Here is a 26,862-nt window from a genome sequence, read left to right as displayed (position 1 = left end):
CCATGAGAACCACCGGCAGTTCCAAAATCACATCATGGAATGTAGCACCCATCTTTGCCCACCAACCCAACAAAACAATTTGTTGGAATGTAATTGGACAAGCACAGATAACTAAAGTGGGAGGGGGAGAAAAGGGAACAATTAACCATATGCTTCGGGCGTGAAAACTCAGACCCGTTTTTGCTATGCTACAACCAATTTGCCTTAGTAAAGTATACTTATTGTAGCCATGGACTTGAGAGTCTTTGCTAGGAGCTTTACTTGGGTAGCTGACCGACTCTCAGTAAGACTACATGATTAGTGTATTGCAGCCAGGGGTGGGATTCTACCAGTTTGCACCTATTTGCTAGAACTGGTTGTTAACATTCTACGCAGTTCTGAGAACCGGTTGTTAGAAGAAATTACTGGCCTAATCCTGTAAGGAAGGCAGGAAGGAAACATTCTGGTGTTGCTTACAGAAACTGCCTCTCTGTTAACCCTTATTACATTCTTGGCAGGACTAGACTTCCTGTCTCTGGAGTTTCTTTTCCCTCCTTTGCTGGTACTTTGCTTGTGTGGAGTGACCATTCAAAGTTACAATGATACTGAAAAAAGTGACTTATGACCATTTTTCACACTTACGACTGTTGCAGCATCCCCACAGTCATGAGAGGCCAGGCGAGGAGATGCGTGCCTTGATGTGAGTGATGTTGAGTTGGCCACGCCCAGCCAATAACATGACCACCAAGCCACGCCTACCACCTAAGCCACGCCCACAGAACCAGTTGTTAAAAAGTTTGAATCCCACCCCTGACTGCAGCCTTATATGAAAAACAACCAAACTTGCTGGCTGGGGATGACTGGAGTCGTAGTCCATCCAGAGGCACCAAGGCCAAGGAAGGCTGGTTTAGTTTGAGGACATATTTATTGAGGAAAGATCTAACTTCCCTCCACTACTATGAGAATTATTCTTAATGGGATTAAAATAAGCAAGTTTAGAAAAGAAAATACCCCAATCTGAACATACCCATTGGAGTAAAACATGACATCCATAAGGAGTGTAGCAACAGAGGGAAGGGTATCAGGGTCCAGGCTGGTGACACAGAACATGTTACTCGGACTGGAAAGGGGGTGGATGACAGGCCTTTGAACTGGAAGAGAGGGAGAGACAGCAAGGTTGAAGGCTTCATAATGAAAAAATAAAACTGCAGCATGGATTCCACATTTCTAGCACCGCTAGAAATACAATAATGCAAATATTTTTTTACAGACAGGAAACTAACATGACAAGGAAAATTTTCTTGGAATGTTAGTTTTCTACACACAACGTAAGGGTATTCAACCACCCTCATGTCCTGAGTTGCAAGACTTATGGAAGACTGCATGCAATGGCAACTTGTTTGTAGTGCCAGAGGTTGCAATCCTATGTGCCAAATAAAAGCATCTTGAGGACTGATTATAAGTCAGATGTATGTACTATAGGTAGTCCTCGGCTTACAACCATAACTGCTGTGGCTCTCCTTCTCTGTTTTCAGAACGTAGGGGTTGAGAAACAAGTCTGTCCTTGAAAAACTCTGTACAGGCATAACAACCTTTTACCACCATTGCTACTGATAGTAGTAATAAAAAAGACAGAAAGTTGAGGAACATTTTTAGTTGCAGAATTCACTAACCACCAATTTCTTCGACATGCCCCAACAACAAGAAAACAAATGACTCCCTTCCAAAACAGGAGCACTAATTCTGCATCCCTTTGGAGGCAAGAGAAAGGAAGAATGCTAAGAAACTCTTTAAAAAGGTACCAGAAAAATGGGGGGAAAAACATATTCCTCCAGGCTACACCTTTATTCCAGGTTGGAATGACACAAGAGTGAATTTCCCAGAGGGAAGGAGTTGAAAAGGAAGGATTCTTAGACACTTATCAATGTGTTTGAAATATATTGTCTCCAGGGCTGGGCTGCTGGGGGTTTGCAGGGGTTCTGGAGAGCCCCTAGCTAAGATTCTGTGCAATTCAAAGAATCCCCAAATCCCACTTCTGGCCTTCCCTGCCCACCTCTCCCCTCCCCTGAGTCCCCACACATCCCGTTTTGGATGCAGGTAAGTGCAGGGCGTGCACAGAGGTTTGGGGAGGGTGAAAAATGTGCTTCCCGGAAGTTTGGGAAGGCCGGAAATGGGCCTGTTTCCGGCTTCCAGAGAGCCTCCAGGGCCCGGAAAGGCCGTTTTCGCCCTTTTGGAGGCTCAAGGAAAGTCTCTGGAGTACCGGAAGGGTGACCGCCCCCCATTGCCATGGTGCAGGAGGCTGACTAGGCCACGCCCATCGTGGCCACACCCACTCAGCAACCAGGCAGAGAACCCTTTGCTAAAATTTTTGAAGCCCACCCCTGATTATCTTCCCTTAGGCAATCAGCTTTTATGAGTTGGATGAGAAAAGAAGAATTGGCCCAGAAGTGGGACAGATGAAGAAGGCAAGGGAGTTCTTTACCCAGTTTTGGTTTCATAAATCCATTGGTTATCCCAAGGTTATCGGCTGCCACGGTCTCCCCATTCACGACTTTGAGGATGGTGAACTCAGAAGCCAGGGTGTGTGTGACAAAGGCCAGGTCCCTCTCGCGTACCTGAGGGGAAAAAAAAATCTCCTTAGGGGAACAAATATCATGTCAACTTTCAGGAATTTAACTCTAGAATCAATGGAATCAATTGATCTGGGATAGGAGCTGGGAGCTCTTGTAGATCACAAACATTTGCACTTTGTGTGTGAAAGCTACCACCAGACTGGGCTATAGAGGCCATGTTTATATTATAAGGTTATGCCCTATTCCTATCTTTTTTTATCACGGATGGGTTGACATAAGAGGCTCAACTCTTAGCTCTGTTTTTTTTTTTTAATACAGTTACTGCCTTCACACAATATGCTATGCCTGAATAATTACAAATATTGAACAATGCCTTTTCTTTGGGTCTCCTGAAATGTTTGACTGACCAGGTAAGATTTCTAAACTATTGATGAACTATTCTGAATTGAAGTAAGAGTTCAGAATTCTGATCTTCACAAATGACAATTAAGTAGGCCTTTCTCTAAAGCACTTCACGTTCCTTATTCACAATTACTTAGCAGCCAAACCTGTCCTGTATTATTGGAAACTTCTTAAACCTGCTGTTCCAATTTTGCAATTGGTCAACAAATATTGGTTGTTAAGCAAGACGTCTGTTGAATATACATGATCACAGAATAGAACATAATAGAATGAGCTAGAAGGGGTCTTAGAGGTTTTCTAGTCCAGTCCCTGCTAAAGCAGGGGAACCTATAGCATTTCAGATAACTGATTGTCTAGTCTCTTCTTAAAAATATCCAATGATGGAGTGTCCATGATTTCTGAAGGCAAGCTGTTCCACTGGTTAATTATCCTCACTGTTAGAAAGCTTCTCTTTAGTTTCAGGTTGTTTCTCTCTCTGATTAGTTTTCAGCCACTGTTTCTTGTCCAGGTTGGAAACTAATCAAAGGGAGAAGCAACCTGGAATCATAATGTGTCACAAACTACTGCAATACAAATGCTGATGGACAGGATTGCTTCTTCTTACTTTTCTATTTCCAACCCCCCATTCTTAACCCCAAACAGATCTTTTATCTCCACCAAGTGGTTTATTCGATTTTTCTGCAAACAGTCCTCATTTAGGGACTGCCCTGTACAGTGATTGTTCATAGTAGCAATGAAAAAGTAACTTTGCACCCAATCCTTGTGTTTATGACTTTCACAAGTCTCTAAAGCAAAGGAAAGCTGAAGTAAGATTATAAACACAATCATGATTTCACTTAGCAACCAATTCATTTAAATGACCAAGTTGTTGGTCCCAATTGTGGTTGAAAACGAGGACTGGTTGTACTAAAAAAGCACTCAGCATTCAATGCCTGAACACTTGGATCCTTGCTCTGCATGATGTCATTTGTTGCATGGAAATACAGACAGTGTTTCACCTTTTTTTATTAGATAACATTTTTTAAAAGGTCCTAAAAATGGACCGGAGGCAGTACAGACATATTTGCAAAAGACAAGAATGCATTGTCCTGCTTATTCAAAGAAGTTGAGAAAGGTCTGAAAGATAACAATATAAGATTCTAAACATTTAACCAACAATCACAGATGATCTCAAAATGTGGGTGGTAATGTATACGTGGTCAGATGGTCCTGGTTAAACTGCAATCCTGGACAACTAGGGAAAAATGCAAACTAATGGTTTTCTGAGCCCAGAGGTTTGGCTCAGCTGAGTTCAAGAACAGGGATCTCCAAACTTGGCAACTTTAAGACTTGTGGACTTCAACTCCCAGAATTCCTCAGCCAGCTTTGCTTAAAGTGGCTAAGATTGGAGACCCCGGTTCAAGAAAACAAACAGGAGTGTCAAAGCTTACTAAGCGCATTATAGAATTTATCATGAATCCAAGGAAAAATCAATGGGAAAATAGCATAAGAATTTAGCTTCACCCCTTCAAATGTGTGCTTAATTCTTATAAGGATGTCTGTGGAGATTCTCAATCATCCAGGTCATGGATGTCCCAGAGTTGCTTTTCAAAAGGTAATTTTCTTAATCCTGGTACCTTTTGAAAAACAACTGTTGGGACACTTATTAGGATCTTGGTGGAAAGAATACGCCTCCTTCTCCCAGCATTAGTTCACATCAAGTTTTCCTTACCAGAATAAAGTCTGTCTGATAGGTGGAGAGCATAAATACTGAGATATTCTGACTGGCTAGTGGAGCTATGACTGATTTGGCAATTTTGGTCACACCGATAGGCTGAGAGCCGGAGAAGCCACCTCCTCCCGAGACGACGTTGAGGGCCAACCATGTTGCATCTGCTACGCTCAAGTGTTCTGATGAAGGGAGCTCTGAAACAGAAAGGTGAAAAGGCACAGAAAACAGTTTTATTTATTGCCTTTTAAGGAAAAGAAAATAAGCACTACCCTGTTAGATTGGATCTCTTGGCTCACCTATAATCACTATTGCTATTTATGCTGCTGAGAGCCAATTTGGTCTAGTGTTTAAGGCACCAGGCTAGAAGCCAGGAGACTGTGAGTTCCAATCCCACCTTAGGCATGAAAGCCAACTGGGTGACTTTGGGCCAATCATCAGGAGATTGTGAGTTCTGGTCCCGCTGGGTGACTTTGAGCCAGACATTCAATCTCAACCCAGCCCGGCTCATAGGGTTGTTGTTGTTGAGAAAGGAGGAAGACGAAGAAGAGTATTATAAAAGTTAATAGATGCAAGATAAAAATCAAATAAATAAACATTGGAATTCTTTAATGGAATACCCTTCCTACCTGACTGAGGTAATGGGATGAGGAGGATTTTATAGGCAACCTGGTGCTATGCCATGTACGGCTTTAAAGGTCACAGTCAACAGCTTGAATTGAACCCAGAAGCAAAGCAGCATCCAACGTGCTTTATGCAGCAGAGGTGTTATATATGTGCAGTCCTTGGGGTACCCAAGATTACTCAGACTGCTTTTGTAACAGCTGAAGCTTCCGGTTACTTTTCAAGGGTAAATTAGAACAGCCTAGGTTAAACAAAAACAATTTTCTATTTATGGAAAGACAGATTTTTATTAAGTTCTGGAGCAAACAGGCTTGCATAAATATACATGCACACACATGTTGGTGTGTGTGTGTTTCCTCTAACCTTTGGTTGCTGGATTGTAGTAAAAACAGAATTGATCCCACATGTTTGAGTCACGCAAGGCCTCCATAACTATTTTCCAAACAGTGATGATTCAAGCATTAGGAGTCAATATTTACAAAGAAAACAAACTAAATTTAAATAATGTTGCATTTTCTCCAATTGATCCTTATTATTAGCAACCTCCCTTATGAGCCCTGCATCCAAATAATGATTAAAATGCTTCCTTTAAAAACTAATAATCCAAGGCTGAAAACCATATTCTGCATTAAGCTTCCTTGGATAGGTGGAATTTGAATTCCACTAAAAACACAAAAGTCAAAAAGTTATTCAATTTTCTCTTAGGCCAATATAGCAATGTTGTAAGCCATCCAGATTCTTTGTGGCAGCAAACAAATTTAATAAATAAATAAATAATAAATGCATCTTTATTTTGGTAATCAAAACAACGTATGAAATACGTGCATACATATATATTTGCCTCCATATGCATATGTTTGCAGAATTGGATTTCACAACTTCTAAAACCAAAGCTGGCTACCCTCTCATTTGCCTAAAGCAGACTGCATCTCCTAAACACGGCATTTATTATTATTATTATTATTATTATTATTATTATTATTATTAGAAAATGGTTGAATTGCAATTTTTGGATACTGTTCTTGGCAGGCTTGATGGGTGGAAAAGTACAATTCAGGTTTATAGTAAAACAAACAAAATTTAGAAAGTGATTAAACGTAGCTGAGAATGACCTAATTTAATGTGTGGGTGGATTTTTCTGTTCAAGAGACTGTGAAATATACAGAGTACAAAAAGTGCTCTGAATTCCAAAACACAGCATTACTGGATTGGGGGTTCCAAAAGGCAGAAGAATTCATTAAAAAAGGAAGTAAACAACCAGGGTGCTCAAATGCCTTTGGTGAGGGAGAGTGGGACGCCTGCTTGCTATTTTTTATTTAACCAATAAACAAATAACATTAATAATAACACTGGAGCACCACTTGAAACACCATCAGCATTGATAAATCAATCAATCTTGGATTGATTTGCTTGTAAATTGTTCATTTGATGGTTGTGAGCCATCCAGAGTCCTTGAGAGTTGAGTGGCATACAAAGTTAAATAATTACACTGCCGAGATCCAGGAGAAGAGCCTTCTGTGCCATGGCACCTGCCTTCTATGGAGGACCTGTATACTGCACGAGTCAAAAAGAGGGCTGTGAAAATATTTACAGACCCCCTCAAACCCCGGACACAAACTGTTTCAACTCCTTCCCTCAAAACGATGCTATAGAGCACTGCACACCAGAACAACCAGACACAAGAAGTTTTTTCCCCAAAGCCATCACTCTGCTAAACAAATAATTCCCTCAACACTGTCCAACTATTTATAAAGTCTGCACTACTATTACTGCTAATCTTCTCATCACTCCTTATCACCCATCCCCTCCCACTTGTGACTGTATGACTGTAACTTTGTCGCTTGTTTTCTTACGATTTATATTGACTGTTTCCTAGTATAATTTGATTGCTTATTGTACCCTATGACTATTATTAAGTGTTGTACCTTATGATTCTCAAATCCTGACAAATGTATCTTTTCTTTTATGTATACTGAGAATATTTACACCAAGACAAATTCCTTGTGTGTCCAGTCACACTTGGCCAATAAAAGTATTCTATTCTATTCTATTCTATTCTATTCTATTCTATTCTATTCTATTCTATTCTATGCTATGCTATGCTATGCCATGCCATGCCATGCCATTTCTATTTCATTTCTATTTCATTTCTAATTCTATTTCTATTCTTTGGAACATATTCTTATTCCCTTTGGGTGAGATCTGCTTCCACCTCCTGACCTTCTATAAGAGCCTGAAGATGTGGCTCAGCCATTTGGTTGGAGCCCTAATGGAGGCGTATCATGCTGGAGGAGGTTGATGGACCAAGAGAGGAAGCCACCTCCCGCTCTGCCCATCCTGCTCCATCCCTCCCCAACTTTTAATTATAATTCAATTATCCTGTTTATCTTTATTATTAGAAATATTTATTTTTATGGTTTTATTATTTTTAATGTTGTAAGATGCCCAGAGTCTGTTTGTGGGAAGATGGCTGGCAAACAAATTTAACAAGCAAGCAAACAAGCCAATAAATTTTAAACATATAAAGAACAGTTGAAGGAATTGAGTATGTTTAGTTTAATGAACAGAAGGACTAGGGCAGGGGTGGCTAACCTTTCTGGGCTCCCATGCTGATAATTGCATGCACCAATAATCTGCATCTGACATCATGTAACTGTGACTGATTTTACCATCTTTTTTGCAACAGTTATTAAGTGAATGAAGCATTCAATAAGTGGATATGTTTTATGCCCATGGGTATTTTTTGTCAGAAATTGGAACTAAATTCTGGAGAAAAAAGCTTAATATCACAGTCATGGGACAACAAGATGCTGAGAAGAGCCATAAATGTAAGGTAGTTGTCAGGTGCCCCAAATCTGATTGCATTGTGGGAACTTCGAAGTCAAGTCGTACGAACCATCATAACTTCCAAAACTTGCTAAGTGACTCATCGTTAAGTGAGGACTACCTGTACATCCTGTCCTCCCAGACTCTACCATGTGGTCTTTGCCCATCCTGCTCCCTGTTTTGCAGTTAGCTGCCCTGTGTGCCTTATTATTAGTACTGTGTATTCTATCTATTCCAGGGGTGTCAAACATGATTTCATTGAGGGCCGCATCAGGTTGTGTATGACCTTGGGGGGCTGGATGGACTTGGCCAGCTCAACATCACTCATGTCGGAGGTACCTAAAGAGGCCTGAGTGCTCTGCCAGCGAAAATGGAGCTAGGGAGGACCACACACGACCCTCCTGACCTCTGGGTTTGCTGGCAGAGGGTTTCAGGAAGCCATCGCGGCTGAAAATGGAGCTCAGGAGGGCCCTCCCGAGCTCCATTTTCACCGGCAGAGGCACCATGGGCTGGTCCTTCACTGTTTCCAGGGCGGTCCCGTGGGCCAGATCTAAGCACCCCGTGGATTGGATCTGGCCCATGGGCCTTGAGTTTGACCCCCTTGATCTATTCCATCCTTATTTCCTGCTATTCAAAATATGCTTGTTTTTCTAGTGTTCAAACCTGAATAATTACTATCCAAACATATTAACTTTCATATGCCTGCCAAGAGACATGCAAGCAACAAAGTTAAAACTGTTTACTTAGCATATAATATTCCATAATATAATTAATTTTGGAGCATTAGTTCCATTCCAGGGTTTAAACGCTCAAGAGTTCATTGAAAAATTTAACACTTTCTAAGCAAGCCAATTGTTTTAGGCTACATAATCTAAAAATGAATGAATGAAATAACAGGTCAGTCAGACACAATATTATCCAGCAAGCTAACTGTAAATATACCCCATATTTTTGGCTAATGCATACATTACATCTACTTTGGGTCTATTACCTTACATTGCTAACAAGAAATACTGAATTTTCTAGAATTGCACTGAAGCCGTAGGCTGCAAAAAAAAAGAATCTTATAAATAATATAAGCATTTTTAATACCTCATCTTTTTATACACATGGTGTACCTGCTTTGTACAAACTTTAATTACAACCTTTTTTTCTTTTTGGTTATTATTTATTGTTACATGATAAATCTTAACATGAATCTGAACAAAAGCAAACTACAGCAGCAGCATTTAATAAAGGCTGTTTTACCCATACAAGTACGTTATTTGATTAAATCAGCCCTGACAGCCAAATATGTGGACTAATTTCCTTGAAACATAACCAGTTTTATATATTTTCATGGATTGCCAGCTATGAAGTATAATAGAAACAGGTATTACAGAGTAGGAACACATTTTTTGGGGAAAAAAGAGTACATATACAGACATGTAGTTCTCAACTTAAGTCATTCGTTTAGTAACTGTTCAAAGTTACAATGTCATTAAAAAGGTGAATAACCACAGTGGTTAGGATGCAGTACTACAGGCTACTTCTGCTGCCTGCCGGCTGCCTGCAGTTTGGCAGCCTGATTGTCACCAGCTCAAGGTTGACTTATCCTTCCATCCTTCTGAGGTCAGTAAAATGAGGAGGCAGATTGTTGGAGACAATATCTGTAAATTGCTTAGAGCGGGCTGTAAAGCACTATGAGACAGTATATAAGTCTAAGTGCTATTGCTGATGACTGTTTTTCACACTACAACCATTGCAGCATCTCCATGGTCACATGATCAAAATTTGGATGCTTGGCAACTGGCATGTGTTTATGAAACAAAGGACTGTCCTTAAAAGATGTAAGGTCATTCATGATAAAGCAAAAAGGGTTTTGGAATGCGGGTATGAACATGAACCCTGCTACAACTCATTAGAGCAGCTATGTCTTTTTTTTTTATCATATGGAGTCCCTCTGCAGCTATAGTGCAGTCCTGGGAAATGAGATGTTTGGTTTCAGGCACTGCAAACAGATGTTATGTTGGCAACTTTTCTTTCTCTGCCTTTTCCCTTCCACAGCACAACCTTAAAATGCAAGGCATCTGTGTCGTTCTTGTGGAGAAGTTATCCTTTGGGTTCTAGTGGCTGAATTTTACGTAACTTATTTGAAATTAGAAGGGATCTCAGTTGTTAAATAATGCAACAAAATAATTTCTCTTCTGCCCTGAAATATATAGGTAGTCTTCACTTAGAGACCACTTGTTCAGCAACTGCTCGAAGATGGCTTTGAACAAAATGATTTATGATTGGTGCTTGAATTTGTAGCTGTCACAGCATCCTCACAATCAAGTGACGGAGTGTGATTTGGGCAGAAGGCAACTGGCATGTAATTATAATGGTTGCAATGTTCCATGTCATGTGAGCACCATTTGTGACCATCACCACCAACAAGCAAAGTCAGCGGGAAAACTAGCAGGAGGTTGAAGATAGCAAGCAAGTGATATTGCACCTAATAACTATAATTGGATCTTCCAGAATTGCTACTGTTAAGTTGGCACAATTCTGTCATTTTTCACTTTATGGCGTATTGCTTAGGAATGGAGTTCCCAGGCTTAATTCATTGTTAATTGAGGACTATTTGCATTGCTGAGATGAAATAACAGCTTGGAGGAACAGGAAGTGAAACTCTCTGTGTGGTAGGATCCATTCAATTGGAAAATTCCTGGGCAAAGGATTACTTAATTCTAGAGCTGTTTGCACACTAGCAACATTTGCCCTCTTTTTGGATTTCCCAACCCTCCTTGAAGTAATAAAAATATTATTATTATTCTTACATAGTATCGTGGTTGCATGATTCTAGAAAACCCTATAAGTCACTGTGGATGGGGTGTGGGTCCTGCAGAAGTGGAGGTCTTTTTGCATCAAGCTCTGGTTAATAGACTTTTGAGTTCTAATAGTAACAGAAAGTCGATAAATGCCATATTGTACCTTAAGATTCTTTCATTTAGAAGAACAGGGGGGGAAGACTCTTACTAATTAAATTGCTTTAAGCTTCGGCTGAGCTATTCAAAATCCAACCTTCTGTTTTCATCAAGGTAAAAGAGAAACAATAATGAAAGAAACAATAGTTGGAAAGGAAAGAGCTTGGGGCTTAGGAGACTTTTAATTGATTCATTATATGTCATCAAATTGTTCTTGACTCTTAGTAATCATAGATAAGATTTTCTCCAGGATGATCTGTCCTTAAGCTGGCCCTTTGGGTTTTCCAATGGGACCTCTATCGTCACTGGTTATCCTCTTCTTCTCATCTATGATTAGAATTAGCATTAGAACCTTCTCATTTATTAGACTGCCTCTCTCCAATTGTTTCTGTCCAACTGGCAAGATCTAACTAAGTTGAATCACCATGTTCTAGGTCAGGAGTGTCAAACTTTGAGGGCCAGATCAGCATTGTAGTTACTCTCCGTGGGCCAGTGGGGGCGGGGGGGCGGGGAATTAGAATTAGAAGAACTTTATTGTCATTGTACAAGTACAACGAAACTGTGGATGCACCCCAGCAACTGTTCGCAATACAATAAAATCAAAGCACTTAAAAATGAAGATAAGAAAAACAGAGTAGCCACGTCTCTATTTGCAATTTGACAGTACAATATCTACGAATATACACAAAATATACATCCTACACTGACTGTAACGCTTAACCGAGTATAATACACAAGAGATGGGACAGACGCCTCCAGCAGTGCTCTCCTGGCCCAAAAAGGGTTGCACGGAGGTCCCCCACGAGGCTCCCTGCACCCTGTTTTTAGGCTGGACAGCTTCCTGCAGTACTTTGCCAGCCAAAACGGGGTGCAGGGGGCTGCACGCCCCGCCCCTGCACCTTATTTTTGGCCTCCATGGCTTCTTGCAGCATCTCCCAGCCAAAAACGGGCCACAAAGGACCTCTGTGCAGCCTGTTTTTGACTGACAGAGTGTTGCTGGAGGCTGAAAACGGGCTGCACAGGGGTCTCACGAGGCCTCCATGCAGCTTGTTTTGGTCAGCAGAGGCGCTGCAGACCAGTCCTTTGATATGTCTGGGCCAGCCCTGGGGGCAGATTTAAGCACACCACAGACTATATCCGACCTGCGGGCCTTTAGTTTGATACCCGTTCTAGGTATTTTCAGCAAAACAAAGGGCCCTTGCGGGATCCCAAAGTCAGGTCTTCTTTGCTGCTGTCCTGAACCTATGGATAATCATTCCTCCCAAATCCTTAAGGTCCTGACCCTGTTGTCATTTAGAAAAAACTGTGAAGACAGGGCTTCAGGAGGAGCATGGATGACTGAGTGAAACACTGCTTTTTTGCTGTGGCCGAAATAGGAACTGGTGAAGGGCACAGCTCCTCAGAATTCCTCCTCAGATTAAGGAGAAGACAAGGATCACCCATATTTAGCTCGATACAGATTCTCCAGATTTGTTTATAAGTCAGGAGAGATGTCTTCTGCTTGATTTCTTAGAGGAAAAGCTTGAATATAAAATTGAACTTTTTAATTAAAATAAAAATTTAGTATTTCTGATAGTTTATTTCTTTATTTATCAAATTTATTGGCTGCCCAACTTATCTCAGGGTAACCTTGAGAGACCTATAATATTAAGTTCTTAATGGATTTTTGCTGATTAGAATGATCTGTTTTCTTTTGTAATTTGACTGTTGATAAGGCATGAGATATGGGAAGAAGAGATTAAAAAAAAAAAAGTACTAGGGAAGGTTTTTACGGGTTGTCCTCAACTTATGACTGCTAGCTTGATGGCAATCTGATGTTACAACAGCCTTGGAAAACTTGTGTTTGCACTTATGTCCATCATATCAACCCCCACATCCACATAATTGCAATTTGGACGCTTGGCAATTGGCTCATGTTTACAGCCAGCTGCAGCTTCCTACAAGTCACATGATTGTGATTTTCAAGTTTTGCTGATTTCTGCCGAAAAACACTACTGTAAAAATTGTTGTAAAATTGGGTCTGACTTAACTGCAACAACTTATGACAGAATTTACAATTCCAATTGTGGTCATAAATCAAGGACTATGTGCAAACTAGTCAGATTGTTTATATTTGTTGGGAGGTGGGTAGGTAATATTTTCTCTTTTCTGTTTTTTTTTCTTATTTCGTTCTGCTTTTTATTTTTTATTTTGCATTAGTTTATCTTTGTATTTGCAAACTTTAATAAAATCATTGAAAATAAAAAAACTGCTTTGAAGATCAAAATGGAACAACTCAATACAGTCTACTTGCCATAGTCAACTTGTCACAGGATAGTTCAACAGATACAAAAGTTTAATTAATTTCAACGGAACCGTGGCCAGTAAGAATAAAATAAAGTCAATCCAGAAATGTAAAAGCTACAATCATTTTGACAAAAACACCATCACCAATAAAAGTAACCGAATGAAATGATTAATACATTTATTATTGTATTAATTTATTATTGTATTAAGAAAATTTCTCACAGCAAGTTGGCCACAGCAAAGTGATTGTGGAGAGTTGTCTATGGTGAGTTGTCCTAGACCCTTTGAACACTTAGCTCTTCCAGAAGATTCTAGGGTAGGATGATTTGGCACTGCTCAGTGAGTTACAAGGCACTGCTTTTTCTTGATGTAGGATGTGTTTGTGTGTATGTGTCGAAATACTCAAACATATATATCGTAATATAGATACCTTTTCTTCCATTTTAAATGTTTATTTTTGTTTTACATCAGTTACAGCTGCTTTGGCAAATGAGGAAACTAACACATAGATTAGATAAACAAGTTTAGGTATGTATGAATTGGGTAAGGAATTGCATTGTGTATTAGCTCATAGCAGCTACTGTTTCAACAGTAATCTTACTCCAATTAAAGCACTCTAGAAAGGCATCACATTTGTCTTTGAATATGCAAAGATATATCTTCTAATGTGTGGAGAGGGTCTTATATATAATTCAGTGATCAGCGGGTTCCACCAATTCATTAATGGTGATCCCCAATGCCTCCTATACTACAAGAAGGCTATATACCAAATTGGGTCTCTCATTAAAAGTGGAAATTAGGGGAGGCACCTCAAAAGATACTGTACTGTTAAGAAAATTGAAGGTTCTTTAATTGATATGATTTGGTCTTGTCTAGCTTTAGCTTTGTTTTGGTTTCAAATTACAGTCTATATCAGTGGCCATTTTAAGAAGACATACACTATAGTAGCAATCTCATTGTATTGTTGAACTATATTTCTAAAACATGAATTTGACATCTTATGAATAATGTTGGTTCTATCAAAACTGGGGCATGGCAAGAGCATATATTTTATGCAACTGCAACAAACTTAGTCTTTTGATTTTAAGGAATGGGTGCATGATATGAATTTTTTATCTATTCTGTAAAATAGACAAAAAGTTTAGGATCCCTGTGTCCTAAAAATGAGAAGATATCACAGTATGTTCTTTATGGCCTTGCTTTTTAACGTTGCCCTACTTTTTCTATAAGAATAGTTAAGTTGACCTCAAAATTACAGAAACTAAAAATGTGCATAGGTTCAATGCTTGCCCAATTCACATTGACATAAGCCAGGAGAATTCTTGTGGCTAGATATACTCTTGACCAAAAAGTAGTAAACTCTTTATCTGAGATGGTTGTTCTCTTCCACTGAAAACACAGTTACAGAAAATCTCAATGTATTGTTGAACTCACATATGGGAGTGGGGAGGGAGGAGACACCTGCCTAGGCAGTCAGATCAACTCTGATGATCAATGGTGTGACAGATGTTGCAGCCAGATTGTCCTCACATCTGAGACTGGTAGCTGATGGCCTAAATCTTTGCAACGTAATCCAAATTGTCTGCCAAGACAAACCAAAAAGTGACGCAGCCTCATTGCCTCAGTCTGAATGAAATAAACAGTGTCTGCCTACACAGTTGTGCTTTGGCACCAACTGTTTGGTTGTGAAAAGTGCCAAGTGCGGATGTGTCAGGAGGAATGCAGCAGCGCCTAAAGTTAAAATTAGGACCTTTATACTGTGCCTCTGTTTTATCTCATGGATAAGCAACATATGTCAACAGTATTGGAATAAAGAGCTCGCCAGCTGGAGATTATGAAGAAACAACCAGCATCTGAAATATTGCTGTGTTCGACTATTTCGGGTCTCTTTGGAAGCCAAAAGGCTAACAATTTTATTGTAGCTTCATTTTGGGGGCGTGGCGGTTATGATCATACTACCTGAATCCTTAACAGGGATAGTGGAAGTTGTAATCCTGGAGGCCAGTAGATTGAAAAGAAGCAGATTCTGATATGTATTCTTTATCAGGTTCAGTTTTGCATATTTTTAGGGATAAGAAATCCAAAGCCTTCATCCTGGTCTAACACATCCTTTATTTAAATAGCCAACTAGATATTTTTGGAGTGCACACAAAGATGATGTTATCTCTTCAGTTGCGTCTGACTCTTGGTGATTCAATGGGCCAGGTGTCTCCACATCTTCCGATCTTGTACTTACTTCTTTGAGTTGTTCTATGTTCTGGCTGGTGTCAGCTTTGATGGTATCTGTGATCTTTGTCGGCCTGGTTTCCTTTTACTGCCTAACTCATCCAAACATAATTGCTTTCTCCAGTGAATCCCCCCACAAGACATGGCCAAAAAAAATGAGACGCAGTTTTGTGTTTTTGTCTTCCAGTGACATGCCTGGTGTTATGCGCTTCAATACTTGCTTGTTAGTCACCTTTGCTGTCCAAGGAATACGCAGAAGCCTCCTCCAGCACCATAGCTCAAATGAGTCAATTTTCTTCCTGTCTTACTTATTTAAGGCCCAACTTTCACAATCATAACCAGGGTGAGAAGGACACAGCCTGCTCCCACTGTTATTCTCTCTCAACAGGTATTTGCAAGCATGCCAACAAGCTAGGAAGCAAGGTCTCAATAGGCCTGCCATTGGTGAATGTATGCACTTTTCTTTTAAAGCCGTTCAACTACTACCACGTTTTCTGCTAAACAATTCAACGGATTACCAATAGAGGAGAATGTTTGTTGCTCTAAGTTGAATTGTGGGGTCCTTGCTGCTCTCTGAGCTTGGCGTTTATCTTGCAGATGTTTCATTACCAAACTAGGAAACATCACCATTTGGTGATGAAATATCTGCAACCGCCCCGCTCCCAAGCTCACAGAGCAGCAAGGACCCCACAATTCAACACATTAATTAGACACATGGGAAGAAGTCCTCTCGGAAGGGCGGAGCTGGCATCGCGACGATACGGCATGCAATCTCAGAGGTCTGAGATTGCAGCCGATATCTTTGCCCCTGGACGGTCCAAACGGACCTAAACCGGGAAGAAGTCCTCTCTTTGGTCGGTTTTAAATCTCCTTCCAAACAGCTTCATTGGATGGGCCTTGGTTCTAACATTTGGAGAAAGGAAACGTCTCCCTGCCATGTAGGTTTTTGCAATAATTGCTTTTTCTTCTCTTTCCAAATGTGAAGACCAGAACTAATTTTAAACTTTTGGCACAGTTTTTTTATGTTCCATTTTATTCTGCACATAAAAACTCAGAAATCCTGCTGAATCCAGCCAAGACTCGCCTCAGTCACCCATTATGATTCTTGCTGAGACCAACTAGATGCCTCTGGGATGCTCACAAGCAGGAGATGGACGTATTCCCCTCTCCCGTAGTTGTCCATGGAGATTCTCTCCTGTAATTGTCCTCCTGCAGCTGGTATTAAAATACATGTTGCTCTCATCCTTAAGACTCCAAAATCTATTTTTTTAAAAAAATTCCATTCAATCATGTCCAATTCTCAGAGACTGCCTGGACAAGTCCCTGCAGTTTTTTTGGCAAGGTTCTTAAGAAGTGATTCACATGGTCTTCTTTCTAAAGCTAAGTGACTGGCCCAAGGTCACCCAGCTGGCTTTATGCCCAAAGTAGGATGAGAAATCTCAGACTTTCTAAACTGATGCCTTAACCACTACATCAAACTGGCTCTTCTCAAGGTCCCTAGTCCATAATAAATCACTTCTCCATAAATTTTCCCCACCTCCTTTGAATTTCTCTAGATCAAGGGTCTTCAAACTTGGCAAGTTTAAGCCTTGTGGACTTCAACTCCCAGAATTCCTGAACTAACATGCCTGGACGAGGAATTCTGAGAGTTGAAGTCCACAAGGCTTAAATCTGTCAAGTTTGAAGACCCCTGCTCTAGATTATAAAGGACTTAAACTTGTGTTTCCAACCTAGACTGAAATCACCTAGCGCTGCATCAGAATCCTCCACAAAACTATGAATTATATTTTTATAGGTATAAAATAATTGTAAACCATTCTCTCCCGCTCTCTCTCATGTCTTTGTCACTTAAACAGAGGAAAGAAATAAAATATAATCCTACTGAAATAAATCCTTACTTACTTACATAGAAACCCTACTTATAAAACCTTAGTAAGACCACACCTGTAATACTGCATCCAGTTTTGGCCACCATATTACAAAAAAAGATGCTGAGACTTTGGAAAAAGTGCAAAGAAGAGCAATTAAGATGATTAAGGGCCTGGAGACTAAAACATATGAATAACAGTTGCAGGATTTGGGTATGGCCAGTCTAGAGAAAAGGAGGATTAGGGCTGACATGATAACAGTATTCCAGTATTTGAGGGGCTGCCACAAAGAACTTATTTTCCAAAGCATCAAAAGGGAAGACAAGAAACAATGGATGGAAACTAATCAAGGAAAGAAGCAACGTAGAACTAAGGAGTGAGGCAATTAACCAGTGGAATAGCTTGCCTTCAGAAGTTGTTAGGTGCTTCGTCCCTGGAGGTTTTTAAAGAAAAGACTGGACAGCCGCCTATCTGAAATGGTATAGGGTCTCCTGCTTGAGCAGTGGGTTGGACTAGAAGAACTCTAAGGTCCCTTCCAGTTCTGTTCTGATTGAAATTTATTCATTTCTTAATAAACTAATCTTCACAAGCCTGGACATAATAGGCAAATTTTAAGCTCATAATTAGATCCTGTGGAACCAGTTAGGGAAGGATCCATTCTTTCCAATACATCCATTTTGCATTTTAACTGCTGTTAATGAAATGGTAATCTCAATTATGTAGCACTTCCTTCTAAACAATTTCCCAATACTTTTACAGGTCCACTGGAAATAATACACTCTGTAATCCTTTCAGTTTAATATGCTGTTAATGGCTAAAAGCTTTTAAATTTTATCACAGTTCTTAAAAAAGAGTGTCCAACAATGATCCTGATGTAGACGATGCATCAAGTTTAATCTATTTGGTGTTAAAAAAAACCAATGATGCAATAATTTATAGAAATCGAGTTTCAACTTTACTGCAAGATGTACTTGGAATCCTAAAATCTTCAAGCTGGAAAGAGCTGTGTGGAGTATTGATTTCAACTCCCTGCTCTCTGCAGGAAACTTCTCAGACAGACTGGGCATCCAGACTCTCCTTAAAGCTTCAGTGAAAGGAAGCCCACTCCTTCACTTGTGTTCTCTACGCATACAAAGACACAAATATAGATTTCTGTGATGTCTGTACCCACATCTTTTTCTGCTCTTAAATATACAGGTAGTCCTCGACTTACGATCCCAGTTGAGACCAGAAATTTGGTTGCTTAGCAAGGCGGTTGTTAAGAGAGCCCTGCCTAATTTTATGGCTTTTTTTGCCATGGTTATTCTGAAAACCACATGGCCATTAAGCGAATCCAGCTTTGCCTGTTGACATTACTTGTTCAAAGCTGGCTGGGAAGGTCACGAATGGTGATCATGGGACCAGGGGTGGGAATTCTATCGGTTCGGACTGGTTCGGGTGAACCGGTTGTTAAGTTTTCATCTGGTTTGCCGAACTGGTATTTCAACTGACTGGCAGGCCCTGCCCACCCAGCCCCTCCGCTCCCAGGAGTTTCCACCTGAAGCAGGTAAGTGTAGGGTCCGTGCAGAGGCTCTGGGAGGGGGAAAAATGGCTCTTCCGAAAGTCTGGAAATGGCCTGTTTCCAGCTTCTCGAGTGTCTCCAGAGCCCAGGGGAGGCAGTTTTCGTCCCCACAGAGTCCCAGGGGAGGCCTCCAGCCCATTGGGAGGGCAAAAAACGCCCCTCCCAGAAGTACTGGAAGTCCAGAAATGGGCCTCTTTCTGGCTTTTGGTGGGCTTCTAGAGCCTGGCGGAGGCCATTTTCACCCTCCCAGAGGCCCGGGGGAAGCCTCTGGACCTTTAGGAGGGCGAAAAATGGCCCTCCCGGAAGTTCTGGTCGGCCACGCCCACTCAGCAACTGGGCAGAGAACCGGTTTCTGGGATTTTTGAATTCCACCCCTGCATGGGATCCCCGGATGCTGCAACGGTCGTAAATATATGCTAGTTGCCAAGCACTTGAAATCTGATCTCGTGATTGTGGAGATGCTGCAATGATTGTAAGAGTGAAGACCAGTTTTAATTAAAGAAGTGGAGTCTATGGCCTTAGATTCTCTCCCGAATTCCTCAGGACCACCTATAGGTCCATCAAGTGATGGTATTGCCAGTAGATAGTTAAAGAGCTGAAAGGGACAGAAGTCTAATTTGTAAATAAAAGTTCTCAATCTCTGGAAATAATCATCTATGTTGAAATTACTGTTGCTTTTGAAGAGCTTTGTTGAACCTGACTTGGCAGGACTTAAATAATTATTTGTACATTAGGTGAAGGCCTGGTGGTTCATCTAATGAACTTCTTGGACTGATTAACTTTGACATTTTTCTTTTTGAACCTTCTGGATCTTCAATGTGTGTCTATTGACTACATATACTTACAGTTGGGTATATATAGATACCAGACTGTTGGCTTGCAAGGTAGTCTCCAGATTAGAGATAGTGGCCTGCCGAGGATAGCATGAGCATCCTTAGGATAAAACTTGATTTGGCTGTGCTTGGGGCATAACTAGCCAAAATACACAACAACGGATCCTTTGCCATTATCAAGAAATGTGTATGATCACAGATGGTAACCTTGACTTGTGGAATAAAAAGCAGGAATACGTGCATGGAAGTGAAAATGTAGACTTAAATTATGAATGAAAAGGCTAATATATATGTCCAAATGTTGAGCTGGTATCATCTAGATCAGAGGTATCAAACTTGATTTTATTGAGGGCAACGGGGTTGTTTTTCACCTTGTGGTGGGATCTGGTGCCAGGGGGCATGGCTAGTTCAATGTCAATTGTGTCAGGGGCACTTGTGGTGGCCTGGGCGGGGCTGGGGAAATCCGGGCTCCATTGTCAGCTGTGATGGCCTCCTGCAACCCTCTGCCAGCGAAAACAGAGCTATGGGAGGTCCGCGCATGGCCTTCCCAAGCTCCGTTTTCACTGGCAGAAGCACCGCAGGTTCACCCTGTGGGCCGGATATGGCCCACGGGCCTTGAGTTTGACACCCTGATCTAGATTGTGTCGGAATGTAAGGAATTCATTAGATGGTGAAAACCATCGCTCCTTGGAACGATGCTAATAGAATGAATTTTGGGGGGAAAGACGTTAAAATATTTAAAGCAAAATGGTTTATTAGTCTGCTAACGAACTACAGGGAACTTTATTAAACTTACTTGAGATGATGTTGGGTAGAATTCTGGTGAGAAAAAACAATGAACAACATTTGGAAAACATGATGTAGGTTTGTACTAGATGTGTTTGTGTGTGCTGACTGTCAACTTATAAAACATTTCTATACCTGTTTTATAGTTGCCAACAGAAAAGAGGGGCAAGGAGTTTGAAAGAGCAGTGCAGCAGTTTGGAATCAAAAGTGCATTCCTTTCATATCTTGGAAAGATTATAACTAAGCGACTGGAGTTTCTGCAAATCTCTAATTGGAGAACATGATTGATGACTCTTGGCTATGGATGTGTTTTATTCGAGAATATGAATTATGATACACCCAGAGGGATGGAGGAAAACCAGGGTCAATGGTGACAGTGAATTATGTGTCTCAGAATCGGCTACACACAGGTCATATTGACATGTTAGCTCCTAATAAATCCTCTGGAGTTTTTGAAACTTGGCTAGAAGCTCATGATTTAATTAGGGTCACTGCCAGAATCCTGACACTGACCAGTTCATTGAAAAATGTTATCGATAGATAATTCTCAACCTACAACCATTTTGGAGCCTGCCCATTGCGATCATAAGTTATTATGGTTGTAAAGTGAACCCAGAGTCATTAAGCCAACTCACTGGCGAAAATGTTATAAACTGCCGTCATGTGATTGTGGGACACTGCAAATGGCTGTAACTGTGGATTGGTTGTCAACTGTCAGAAATGCGGTCATGTGACTGCAAAGAGCGGGTGGCAGTCAGAACTTTGAAACCAGGTCTTACATATCTTTTGGGGAGGTCCAATGTAACGTAACATTTGTTAAGCAACTGGTTGCAAGTCGAGGACTACCCATATGTGACAATGAGAATTCTCTAAGTTGAATGGCTGTTTTTAAACTATCCACCAGAACCTGGTTTCCTGTTAATTAAATCCATTATTTAATGTCCTTCATTCTGAACGATGAAGAAAAGTTCTTGAACTTCTGCATGACATCCTTTTTTGGTACTGGAGAAGTGCCAGTTCTTTCAGTAAGGTGGAACATATTGATCATCTTCCATCCTTCTTCATGAGAGCTGTGACAATTCCCCAATCTTTCTCGTGACCCTTCTCTGACCCTTTCCTTCTGTCTAAATCCTTCTTGAGGGCCCATTATACAAGGCAGGGTGTGTTTAAAACACCCAGATCCGGTCTGATGCAAAATGATGCATATCCATTCATGTTGGGTTCTGACTTCACTTAGAGGAGGACTAAAGTGCACAAACCAGATTTGAGGTTTCCATGGTTGGTTCTGCTGTGCCCTTGAGGTCAAAGGAGATCTCACTCTGGGTGTGAGCAATTCCTTATCCCCTCTTATATGCATGTCCCAAGACAGGATGCCCAAGATAGTGAGGCTGAGGTAACCACATAATACAATCCAAACTTGTTCAGCAGGTTCCTGTGTTGCTATAATTAGACCTGGAAAGATAACTCACCTTTGGCTGGCACTACTTCCTCTGATCAAGAATGTGTTTATATGACACCCTAATGCAGAAGCCAAGAGGCAGCCCAGCTGCCAGCCAAGTGGCAGGTTTTTTTTTTCCAAGCACAGATGCAAGCTGCTTTCAAGCTCTACTAATCTGATAAGAATGCCCAGAGAGCTATGGGTAAACAGTAAAAGTTAGACTGAGGCGGGTTGTTGTCAATCTGGAGAGGGGGAGAGCAACGAAAGCTCTCTTTGTTCCTTTAGGTCAGAGATATTTAATCCTGGGGATATTGAGCCATGCAGAGAAGATTGGAATCACTGGAGCCCTGAAGGATCTGACTTAATTTTTTAAAGATTATCCCACAAAGTGCAATATTACACAATAACAGAGTTGGAAGGGACCTTGGAGGTCTTCTAGTCCAACCCTCTGCTCAGGCAGGAAAGTCTATATGATTTCAGACAAATGGTTGTCCAATCTCTTCTTTAAAACCTCCAGTTGGAGCACCCACAATTTCTGGATGAAAGCCATTCCACTGATTAACTGTCAAACTTCTCCTTAGTTCTAGGTTGGTTCTCTTCTGGATTAGTTTCCATCCATTGCTTCTTGTCCTGCCATCAAGTGCTTTGTAGAATAGCTTGACTCCGTCTTCTTTCTGACAGCTCCTTAGATATTGGAAGACTGCTATTATATTACCCCTAGTTCTTCTTTTCATTAAACTAGTCATACTCAATTCCAGCAACCGTTCTTAGCCACTAGTTCCCTTCGCTTTTCTTAAGGAAAGCTGGTATACAATAAAGCAAAGTGATTGTATTGTTGTCTTACTTTACAAAAAACGCTTCTAGGCCCATCTAAGTCACACAGATAAAATGTGGTGATCCTAGGTCACAGATGTCAAACTTGCTGTGTCACGTTGATGTCACGTGACATATTGCGATGTTTTTGCCTTCGCGGAGCTGGGGTGGGTGTGGCTGGCATGTGATGCACCCGGCCCATGGGCTGCCAGTTTTGACACTCCTATCCTAGGTCCTTACATTGTCCACACCTGGCTTGGACTTCAGAGTTGCATGGATTTGGACACAAAGGCTACACAGATGCTCCTCGATTTATAACCATTTGTTTAGTGACCGAAGTTACAACAGCATTGAAAAAAGTGACTAATGACCAGTTTTCACACCACTGCATCATCTCCAGGGTCACGTGATCAAAATTTGGTTGCTTGGCAACTGGTCCATATTTATGACATTTGTGGTGTTCTGGGGTCATGTAATCACCATCTGTGACCTTCTGATAAGCAAAGTCAGTGGGGAAGCCACATTCACTTAACAACCATGTTATTAACTTAACAACTGCAGCGATTCACTTAATAAGAGCCTCGGTGGCACAGTGGTTACAGTGCAGTACTGCAAGCTACTTCTGTTGACAGCCGGTTGCCTGCAATTTGGCAGATTGAATCTCACCAGGCTCAAGGTTGACTCGGCCTTCCAACCTTCCGAGGTGGGTAAAACGAGGACCCAGAGTGTTGGGGGCAATAGGCTGACTCTGTAAACCGCTTAGAGAGGGCTGTAAAGCACTATAAAGCAGTATATAAGTCTAAGTGTTACTGCTATTGGTAATAACAGTGTTAAGATCATAAAATGGGGGCAAAACTCACTTAACAAATGTCTCGCTTATCAACAGACTTTTTGGACACAATTGTGGTTGTAAGTTGAGGATTGTCTGCACTTCCTTAGCCTTAAAGATGCTGTGGGAGGAATCCATAACCTGAGCTCTATGTTTAGCAACCCAGGAGTATGCAAATCCACTTCTGTAAGACATGTTTATTAATCCTTCAAACTGAAAAACAGATATTCATTTCTTTCTCTAAAAAGAGGAGCACGCTTCCCTGAATTAAAAGTTAAACCAAAGTGTATTTTTGGTGGCCTCTTGATTATATAAAAGTTTATTATGTAACTAACCGTAGAGTTAGGAACATTTTGTTTGGTTGACTTAAAGCATGGCAAGGTTTTGGTTCTGCTGCCCCCCCCCAAAACCCCACTCCCCTCTCTTTGCTCCCCAAGAGCTTTTCAAAATAGCCAGTTAGTTCCTTGAGGTACATTAATTAAGGAACCACAGGTAGTCCAATATAAACATTCTGACTAGGTGAGCAAATACTTGAGCTGTATGTGTGCATGCACAGATATACACACAAGTACATTTCCCCCACCCTCTCCTCTAGCCTCGCTCAGCTTTAGCCTAGAAAAAGGAATTATCCAGACCCAAAATAGAAAGCTTAATTTGGAGATGTTTTCCTTCTCCAGTTTTGGTACCTATCTTACAAACAGGACATTTGCTCTTGAGCCTCCTAAAACATATTTAGGCAGCCTCCTGGCATCTGTCCCCATACTGAGAGACATCTACAGGGCCCGGAACTGAAGCAGACGGGGGTGCATTTTGTATTTAAAAGGGCAGTTTCTTCTAAATTCTGTTTGGACCATTTCCGGAAGGCTGGGAGTTATATGTCATGTTTTGTTTGGCAGATGAAGAGTTATGGGAGGTGAAGCAATACCCCCAAATCGGTGGGGGTGAATCAAAGATATTAACGGGGTTTCTTCTACTGTTTTTTAGATTTTTTTACCCCTTTATTCCGGTTTTAGAAACTGTGTTCCTTTAAGATTTTCCTTTAGCTTTAAGCTGTCCATACAACATTCTGCCACTAATTTTCAGCAGTTGCTTTTAGAGAATATTAAAAGAAACAGCTGTAAGAAACAGGTCTGCACCATGTAATCATTTAAGAGCACTGGTGTCTAACTCGCAGTGACACCTTGCTGTCACATGACGTTTTTGCGATGTTTCCTTTGTGGAGCTGAGGTGGGCATGGCCTGCGCATTATGCATCTGACCCGTGGGCCGCCAGTTTGACACCCCTGTTTAAGACGAAATGAGATCTGTCCGATCTACGAATAGTATATAAAATCATACATTGCAATGTCCTACCTGTCAATGAATAGTTCAGCTTCAACCACAACAACACAAAAGCACACAATAGATATAAACTCAAGGTTAGCCGCACCAAACTTGATTGCAGGAAATACAACTTCAGCAACAGAGTGGTCAATGTCTGGAATACTCTCCCTGACTCTGTGGTTTCTTCCCCAAAACCTAAAAACTTTAACCTTAGACTTTCTACTACTATTGACCTCACCCCTTTCCTAAGAGGTCTGTAGGGGGCGTGCATAAGCACACCAATGTGCCTACCGTCCCTGTCCTATTGTTTCTTTTATTTTTCTTATATGTGTCCATTTCACGTATTCATAACTATGTTTATACTTATACCTATTATCTTGTAAGTGATTGACAAACCAAATAAAAAATAAAAAAATAAAAAACCTCTGATGACCGTATGGCTATCTTCCAATCATTATCTTGGTAATAATATTGAAGTGGTATCCGATTGCCTTCTGGGAAAACCATTCAACTTCTTGATTTGCTGTATAATCCTGTTCTTTTCCAAGTAGTTCTGAAGTTTATGGAGATTCTCAGTCATCCAGCTCATGGTTGTCCCAAAAGTGTTTTTCAAAAGGCAACTGGAACTTTCTCTTTTTTTTCCCCCTTGAAGAAGTTTCTCTTCTTATCTAAGGAACTTCTTCAGTTCAGAACTGAAGAAACTTATTGGAACAGAAGCAAAATGTCTTCAAGAAAACCACTACAACAAAGAAAGTCCAGTGGCCTTTTGAAAAGCACCTTTGGGACAACTAGTTCTTGATGAAGCTGAGCAATTTTTCACACCGAGCAAGATTGCTTAAGCTCCCACCCTAAACTACCTTAGACCCCTAAATTCCAGAAAAACAGCATTTTTAAGCATACAGAAGCCTAGTGAAATAGTTAAACTGAAAAAAAAAAGAGAGGAATATTTAGCTAAGACTGAAGAGGGGTTTAAAACCGGCTCTTCCTGTCTAAATCTGTCTGATACATAAGAATACAACCATTGGGAGACCTCAATTCTCAAAAATCTTAGTAAAGGCCATGTTAGAAATCTGGGAACTGAAGTCTATATATCTGAAGGACACTAAGGCTGTGAAAGGAGCAATTCTCTAATATTTCCTTCAAAGTCTTTCAGTGCTACATTTAGTGACTATTGTCTATGAAAGATAAAGGACAAGCTTTTATTTCAGAAAGCTGTCCTTTAGATTATTTACCTGATTTTCCTCTTGAATTTTCCTTTGTAAAGCAGAGTTATAAACATAATTCTCACCCCCCCCCCCAAATTCTTATGAGCTTCTTTCAGTTTTGCCCCATTTTTGGGAGTTGTCCTTTATTTTATTCCAATAACATGATCACTGTAGTTATGTCAGAAGATGCTAAGAATTTTAACCCCCAAACGATATAAAATGTGTGTTCAGTTGCTAATCTTTGCTTTTTTTAAAAAAAAAAATTCTAATCCTTGTATTTCTGATTGAAAAGTCAATTCAAATATAAGCATCTGAAGCTTCTGGGATTTAAATATTAGTCCACACTGACTACTAGCATTTATATGCAATTTCAGTGGGTCTTCTTAGTCATACATGGATGGATGGATGGATTAGGTTAGATTTTATTACAATCTGAGTTCAGAAACAAACAATAAAATAGTAGGGTAATAAAGTAAAATTAGTTCAAAGGGTCCAAATAAAATTATTACTCATGTAGCTAGAAGTTGGCAGCTTAAAGATATTCCCGTCTTTTGTGCAAAATTATGCACAAGAATGTTCTTACCCAACCAAGAAAGATTAACATAAAATTAATCAGACTACCCTGGACTATATGA

At 40.6% G+C, this 26,862-nt stretch overlaps 1 protein-coding gene across 1 annotated transcript in view; it reads right to left on the bottom strand.

Annotated features, from left to right (window-relative positions):
- The window catches only part of CASTOR2 (cytosolic arginine sensor for mTORC1 subunit 2), a 94,753-nt gene that overhangs the window by 12,646 nt on the left and 55,245 nt on the right, over positions 1 to 26,862 (bottom strand). Inside the window, exons 3-5 of the mRNA XM_026708525.2 lie at positions 4,666 to 4,859; positions 2,462 to 2,594; positions 1,007 to 1,130 (exon numbers count right to left, since the gene is read on the bottom strand). Coding sequence (XP_026564310.1) covers positions 1,007 to 1,130; positions 2,462 to 2,594; positions 4,666 to 4,859 — 451 coding nt within the window. The remainder of the gene's footprint in view (positions 1 to 1,006; positions 1,131 to 2,461; positions 2,595 to 4,665; positions 4,860 to 26,862) is intronic.

The sequence above is a fragment of the Pseudonaja textilis genome, chromosome 1, assembly GCF_049901715.1.
Source record: "Pseudonaja textilis isolate UNSWEBS1 chromosome 1, rPseTex1.2, whole genome shotgun sequence".
NCBI lineage: Eukaryota > Metazoa > Chordata > Lepidosauria > Squamata > Elapidae > Pseudonaja > Pseudonaja textilis.
This window is presented reverse-complemented; position numbering and strand designations above follow the sequence as displayed.